The 8200-nt window shown below is 34.9% G+C and overlaps 1 protein-coding gene across 1 annotated transcript; it reads left to right on the top strand.

Moving 5' to 3' along the window:
* The first annotated feature begins 5092 nt into the window (after window positions 1-5092).
* LOC111062165 (oxysterol-binding protein-related protein 11-like) lies at window positions 5093-5720 on the top strand. The gene has a single exon (XM_022349863.2). The coding sequence runs from the start codon at window positions 5136-5138 to the stop codon at window positions 5718-5720; it is 585 nt and encodes a 194-aa protein (XP_022205555.2). The 5' UTR covers window positions 5093-5135.
* The last annotated feature ends 2480 nt before the right edge of the window (window positions 5721-8200 follow it).

Genomic DNA, 8200 nt, shown 5'->3' with positions numbered 1-8200 from the left:
AGTGACAATATTTTTATACTATTAATATTTCGAATAATTGTTTGAATTTTTATAGCTCGCGCTTTGCGCCTGGTGCAATATCTCATGGATAGATGGATGAATAGAATTTTCATTACTATTTTGAAATAATGTGATTAAAAAATTAATATAATTGCATATTTCACAGTTTTGTCTCAAAATATATCTAAAAAATTGATTGAAATTTAAATTACGGTAACTAATATAAAAAATAGCTAATAAAAGTCGAAATTCATTGACAAAAAAATTAATATAATTGCATATTTCACAGTTTTGTCTCAAAATATATCTAAAAAATTGATTGAAATTTAAATTACGGTAACTAATATAAAAAATAGCTAATAAAAGTCGAAATTCATCGACAAAAAAAATGTCATTGACCGAGGGTTCGAACCTAGATCATGTTTGTATTCACTGAGCTTTGAGTTCCGATGTATTACACCTTTATGCTCTCGGCCATTGCGTAGGCCTGTAGGTCAGGTAACGTATGTAGGCTACTATAGTAGCGGCAAACTTGAAGCCGGTTTGCCGGCATTTTCACAACAAAATATTGCTCTGAAAATAGTTAAATAATAGAGAAAACATTCGAAGATTCAATCTTGAGTGGGCCTAATGTTTTCTCTACATGGTTTGATATTGAAGAAAAATTATCTAAAAGTTTTAATAATGAATTATGGAAAAATTACTAGGAATTTTCCAGTCAAGGCTGAGTTTCACCAGTAGGCTTACCTTAAACTTTAGATCTCTGCTGTATTTTCCTATTATTATTGTTGATTGTATTGCATTAAGAAGTGGAATTCTTTAAATACTTGCGATACATACCTTTCTGACAATGGACAATGCAGCCAACATTATATTGTTCAGGCTATGGAGATATCATCGTATTCTATTGTTTGATATCAAAAACACAATAATGAATATTAAATTATGAAACAGTAATTTATAAAATATATTGTAGACATAATACCGCAATTCACGATAAATAATTATATAGATTATTACAGTCGTTATGAGATTATCTCTATGATTTTTGTGAGATCGGACACGATCAGCTGTTATTCAAGGTCATTTTACAGCCCTAGGGCCGTAAAGTTTTACCGGCCTGGTCAGAAAACAATCACTTTCGGCCTCCATATGACGCACGTAAACCAGCTCATTACATCCAAGTGTGGCGAAAAAAAATTTTCTGCACTCCAGATTTGCAACATGGCCACACAAAAAAGTTAGTAGGTTATATGGAGCACCAGTGCAGGAAAATCAAAATTAAGTTGGTAACTGCACTGACTGTGGTATAGTGAGGTGAATGTTATAATAATATTAAGGCAGTGATGACAGCGACAGCCACCACATGAGTGAGCCGCCTTCATTCATTTACTACATTATTATTCAATTTTAAATAAATTGAGGTTTTTATTAATAATAAAATTACACAGAAAAACATTTGATGGATTTCAGGGAATTTTACCCATAATTATCCACTTTTCATATTCAATGGTAACTGTGGGAAAAATTTAATGTGAAATACGTGCGCAAAGTTCCTCTGCTGCACTCAAGAAACCATTCCGCCCTCGCCAACGGCTCGGGCATAAACGTTTTTTTCGGTGCAGCAAACTGTCACTTTGCGCACTAGTTGCACAAATAACTATTTCCTTTCCTTCATGATAGTAGCGACAGAGAATAGTTGTAATAAATTAAACACAGTATTCAGAGATGAAGGATTTTTCCACGATAAAATTAGAACTTGATAATTATGTTGCCTTTCTACTAATAGAGTAGTTGTTACTTTGAAACATAATGAAAATTAATTCTTCTTCTTCTTCTCTGTCTCTTCCCCGCATGCCGTCAAAGCGTTGGGGTAGCCTCGACCCATCTTCTCCACTCCCGTCGATCCGCCGCCAGTCTCCTCATCTCTGGAACACTCTTTCCCCTTCTCCTCCCTATTTCCTCTATTCTGTCCTCGTACGAATACCTTGGACGGCCCACTGTTCTTTTGCCCTGTACTCTGACATTTACATACTGTTTGGCCTTTCTATCATCCCCCATCCGCTGTATATGCCCAAACCATCCAAGCTGCCTCATTTCTATCCTCTCGCTCACATCTCTCATGCCAACTTCCTCTCTTATCCTGGTGTTTCGAATCCTATCTCTCCTGGTCTTTCCTACTGATTTCCTGTGACACTTCATTTCCACCGTCCTGATTTTATTCTCATGGCATGATTTAATGGGCCAGCTTTCACTCCCGTACAACATGATGGGTTCAATTACTGATCGATAGACGTGATTTTTAATTCTTTTTTCTATCTCTCTTTTCCCAAAAATGCAATCCTTGATTGCATAGTAGGCCGTAGATCCCTTTCTCACCCTATTCATCACTTCCAGATCTATTTTTCCGTCCTCAGTAAACATTGTACCAAGGTATTCGTACTTCCCTACCTGTTCGAGCAGTTCTTCACTCACCATAATTTGAATATTCTCTCTCCCTCCTCTTGAAACCACCATCACCTTACTTTTACTCACATTCATAATCATTCCTCTTCGTTTCAGCTCCTCAGCCCATTCTGTCACTGATTGTTGGAGTTTCTGCTGAGTATCAGCAATCAGCACTATATCGTCCGCATATAGGAGAGCTCTTGCCCCAATCGGTCGCATGTTCCAATACCCTACCATCATATTCTGGGTCCTTCTCTTGCACACCTTATGGATCTCATCCATCACTAATATGAAGAGTAGGGGACTCAGACTGTCACCCTGTTTTACCCCCATCTCCATACCAAATTCATGGGACATTCCTCCACATATTCGCACTTTCGCTCTCATTCCTACATTGACACTAATGATGGCCTTGATCAGCTTTTCAGGTACTCTCTTTCTTTTTAAGGCTTCCCATATCACCTGTCGTGGAACTGAGTCAAAAGCAGCCTTCAGGTCTAAGAAAGCTAAATAGACAGGCTTTCCCCTCTCTAAAAATTTTGAGCATATATTCCTCAGCGATGACACATGCTCCTGGGCCTGTCTACCCGGCCTAAACGCTGCCTGTTCCTCCTCCATCTCTTGCTCTACAACTTTGCGCAAACGTTTCTCCAGAATACCCGTGTATACTTTCATGCTCACTTGAGAGAGGCAAACCGCTCTATAATTTTCACAGTCTGTGGTGGGGCCCTTCTTGTGGATAGGGATGATAATATTCTTGGTCCATTGACTGGGAACTCTTTCTTGATGCCATATCAAGTTGATCAAACTTGTCATCTTCTCTATCAAGAGATCTCCTCCCCATTTTATTAGCTCTGGCACAATCCCATCCTCTCCCGCAGCCCTTCCTGTCCTCAGCCTTTTTATTGATTCTTCCACTTCATTTGTAGTGATCTCATTGGTTATGCCATCTATCAATTCATCCATCATTTGCTGATGCTCATCTTGGTCAAACCCTGTTTCATTCTCATTTCTTTGGAACTTATTTTCGTAGTACCTTCTCCATCTCTCCATCACTTCCTCCAACTGTGACACCAACCTTCCATTTTCATCCACTATTGATCTAGTCTGCTTTCCAAATTTTCCTCTCAGCTGTTTCACCGTTCTCCAGAAAGCTCGCCCATTTTCACGTCCATGCAAATTTTGTAGATCTCTGCCAAAATTTTCCCAGGATTCGATTTTTGCTAATTTGACAGTTCTCTTGGCAACATTCCGTTTTTCAACGTAGATTCTGTAATCCTCCTGTCTCTTAGAGCCTATAAATTTCTTGTATGCAATTTCTTGTATAAATTTCTAAAAATTAATTCTTAGGAATATAAATACAACTTATAACTTACACAATAAAAGTTTCAACCTAAAGTTTATGAAGATAGAGTTTGATAAATAAGTTAATCAGTTATTAAAATATAAGTTTCATAAGTCTTATAAGTTAGTTGACAAATTTATATTAGTCATAGTTCTATGAAGATAGAACAATAATCATTTTTCTCAAAACTAAAAAACTTTGGAATCTGAAAAACTACCAACCAAAACACTAAACCGACAGAGAAGACTAGGAAAATTAAAACTTGAATGACAACAATGATATCCCAAAAGCATTAATTGATAAAGAAAGATTTCCACTTCAAACTGTGCCATCATTCTTTATAAATAACACCAAAGCTTACTCCATTCAACCACTGCTGACAGACCGTAGTGAATTTCACCATATACCAAAACTCCCTATGAGACCCACTCACAAAAAGTTGATCCCAACTTTCCACCGAAAGTTGATCAATTGCAGTTTTAACGACAGTGACTCAGTGCTCTAATCAATGATATTATTGGCTCATATCTTTGCCACAGTTATAAGTTCCCCCGTGTCTTGTAAGGTCTGATTGGATTCTGCCACACTATTTTTCCCCACCTCAAACTCAATATTTTCCCGCACTTTTATTTCCCATGATATTTTCTCGGGAAGTCCGCCTCTTAGCCCCTCATAACTCATTAAGTTCTGGAAAAAACTTACCAACTACCACAGGGAATTAATAGTAATTCACGTGAAACTGTCAGCTTTCCCTTTGAATTTTATCTATGAATCCCCTGTAGCTAATACTGAAAGTGAGGTGAGAATCACTATAACAGTTATTGAAGTTATTTAATTTGAGGAATCATGAAAATCTAGCTTTTCAATTTATTTATTTATTCTTTGTAGGTTCATACAATAATTACATCATCAAAAATGATAGGGAGAGAAAAAATAGGTAACCTTGTCCTATTCCTCTCCCAAATTTAGATAAAGTTACACATACTAACTTAGTCCAAAATAGGTTGTCTTGTAGTCGTTCACTTCACAAAATTGTCATTTCTTAACTATTTCTACAAAGTAGATTTTTAATTTTTATGCTTCAAAACCAAACATAAAAGAAAGATTTTGTATTATTGTTTACGTTAAGCATTGAAAATCAACATTGAATATGAGATATCCAGAAAGTTCTGGATGTCGAAAAAGTGTTACATCGAATCAGTAAGAATCAGCTGACATTATTTCTCAGTCAATGATAAAGAAAGCAAAGGCTTATATATTTATTTAACAAATTTCTGTTTTTTAGATCCAGCATTGAGTAACAATTTTACTAGTACTCTTTTGTAATCAGATTATTTCTAAGATGGACATTACAACAGAAGTATATGAAGGCCAACTTTCCAAGTACACAAATGTCGTAAAGGGTTGGCAATATAGATGGTTCATTTTGGATCCTAAAACAGGAATTCTCAACTATTATTTGAATGTGACGGACCAACCACGAGGGTGGGTACACTTGGAAGCAGCCGTCATATCTCCCAGTGACGAAGACTCGAAAACGTTCACAGTGAACCCTACGTCGGGAGAACTAATCATGCTGCGGGCCCAAAACGCACGCTCTCGTCAACAATGGGTCAATAGATTACGAGTTGTGGCTGAATATCATGCAAAGAAGCCTCCGCCGCCTTTGAGGGAACACCTGATTAAATGTTCAAACGTAACACCATCTTCCTTAGCCAATCTTCGAGAACATTTGTCTCGCGCTGAGCAAAGTCATGTCTCACTTTCCAAGTCAATAGAAGAACTGCCATCGTGTGGCGGCCTGAGGAACATGGACCAAGAGCTACTGATGTTGAAGGCTGTCTCGCAAACAATTCTGCTATCGCTGAGCCAATGCCTGGTTACATTGCAAAAGCTACACTCTTGTTATCCCAAGAGCACGGAATAAACCATCTAATAAATTAAAATTTCAACTTATTAGTAGCTGGAGACAGTAAAGTAGATTGAGTTTCTTGTATAAATTATGAGTTATTGATTTGATAAATTGAAAAATCAATAAAATAAATTATAGAAGTTTTCTCTGCCAAGAGTTAAAGGCTTGTTGGTCTGAGAAGAAGAAGCACACTGCATGTAGCATCAGAGATAAGAGAGGTATACTTCTCGAGAAAATTAGAGGTATCGAGGATACTAGAGGATATTCGTTGCTATCTCTGATAGCATGAAATAATGCTTATCCCTGCCATGCACTCTCCAAGCATTCCCTCACCAACCACATTATACTCTGTACAAAATTACTTCTTACTTGGGATGGACATGCGCATCAGAGAAAGCATACAGCAGGAGGGATACAGAGGCGCGATGTTGCAGTTTTGAAGCGGTCAGCGTTCTCAAACTTCTAGTGACTGTTCCGGTGATCATGCTACACATAAGAAGTTTCTTGTCTGAAAGCAGTCAGGCGACTGACGAATTGGCAACTACGCTTCTACCTTTGACTCTATCAATCACTGTAATTGGCTGATCTCCCTCAATTTCTCTGCGCCGCATATTCCTCCAAGTCATAAGTAGTTTTGTACGGACTATAGTTTGATAAACACTGTCAGCACTGAAACTTCGGTTTTGCAGGCAGCCCCTAATGTGTTATTTTGATTTACAGAGAATTACTTGTTTAAGGATTGATGATTATTTTACTCAACTTTGTATTATGTATTATTTTTGTTATTATTGTGAAATAAAATTTGATTTGAAAAGAACAACATCATTTTTGTGTGCCCATTGTGTTAGATTAGTGTATATATCACATTTGTTACAATATGAAGAAAATTATGTCGAAAAACATTTTTCCAAATACAACAAAGAAACCTTCCCAATCCAGAGACTTGATTTATTACGAGGAAATTATTAGGAATCACGTCAACCTACAACCTCTGCTCAACTTAGTTTCTTATCTGATGGTGTGGTATTTTTAGACAATTTTGAACCAGGCATTATATTATATTATATTATATTAGCGTGGTGTTTTTAGGCAATTTTGAACCAGACATTATATTAATAATTATTATTGCTTCCCATCAGTTTACTTATTATCGTTGAAGTATACCTATATTATCTGAAACTTGAGGGTTTTTGTAGGAGTTAATCAAAAGACTATTAATAACCAAGCTACTTTTTGAAATGATTTAGCTAATTTGTGAAAACATTATAAAGGTTGAGCATCATGAGAAAACGTAAGATATCACCTTTAAGCTAAAAAATTGGAACAAAAATGATCAATTTACTCATGTAAACTAAGTATTATATTTTAGGTATTAAATGCTTCACAAGCTCTGCTTTTGTGGGGCTTACATTCATCCATTTATTTTTTCTACAAAATCGTTGATGTATTAAATGTTAATATAAATAAATGATTTTTATTATAGCTATTTAGTTTTTAGTTAATATATATATTTTCAACTTATAAATTCAATTCAATTTATTTCACCAAAAACAATACTAAGATGTGACTATTAGAAGAATCAATAATATCATTCTAAATAATCTATATCAACTATCTGTAAAATAAGGCTGGAGGTGAAGAACTACTGGCATAAGTGAAAAACTTTTTCGCCAGTAGGAGTAGAGACTTATTAACTGTTTCTAAATCAGCTAATAATTTAAGATGGAATCTTTTAATACAAACACTGGAAAGTAGAAATTTGAAACAATTCAAATGAATGTAAGACAGCAATAAAGAATAAATAAATATTAAAATATTTTTGTCCACATAATAATAACTTGTGTAATACTGTATTATCGTGATGGATTATTTGAATAAATATTCCAGTTAAGTCCAATAATTTTCATCATAAAAAAGTATGTTTCACTATAATGAGATTTACGTCTGTTATATATATATATATATATATTATATATATATATATATATTGGATATATTCGCATATACCATATTACCATATTGGTTGAATGGGAAACACTGATATTGATAATAATACTATGTATAATGAACTATTGTAATTGTGTTGTTATGGAAGCAATTTTTGGGAGAAATCCTGTATGCTTTCCATGTTTTTCATAAATAAATAAATAAATAATAAATGATCTCATTTAATTTATTTATTTATATATTTTCTATATTTTGAAGTAAATCACACTATATAGTAATAAAAAAAGATAGATATGATTATCATTTTAGCTGAGAACCAATCAGTATTATCTAAAAATTATGTTCCAATTCCTAAACAACCATTGGACTTATCAACAGGACAAATTCTAAAAGTGGAGACAAGATTATCAACAGTAGATATAGTGATATCAACTTCATACTGTCAGCATTAGTTAAATGGGAAATGTTGATGTTATTTATGAGGAATTCTGTCAGTTTGAATTGAATCTGAAAGTGGAAGTGACTGATAGCATTGTGAACAAAATCAG

The sequence above is a fragment of the Nilaparvata lugens genome, chromosome 6, assembly GCF_014356525.2.
Source record: "Nilaparvata lugens isolate BPH chromosome 6, ASM1435652v1, whole genome shotgun sequence".
In the NCBI taxonomy this organism is placed as follows: domain Eukaryota; kingdom Metazoa; phylum Arthropoda; class Insecta; order Hemiptera; family Delphacidae; genus Nilaparvata; species Nilaparvata lugens.
The sequence above is the reverse complement of the archived record's forward strand: the minus strand, read 5'-3'. Positions and strand labels throughout refer to the sequence as shown.

Bases quoted from the DNA above. Each gene is read 5' to 3' on its own strand.
- LOC111062165 (XM_022349863.2), top strand. From the start codon at position 5,136: ATGGACATTACAACAGAAGTATATGAAGGCCAACTTTCCAAGTACACA.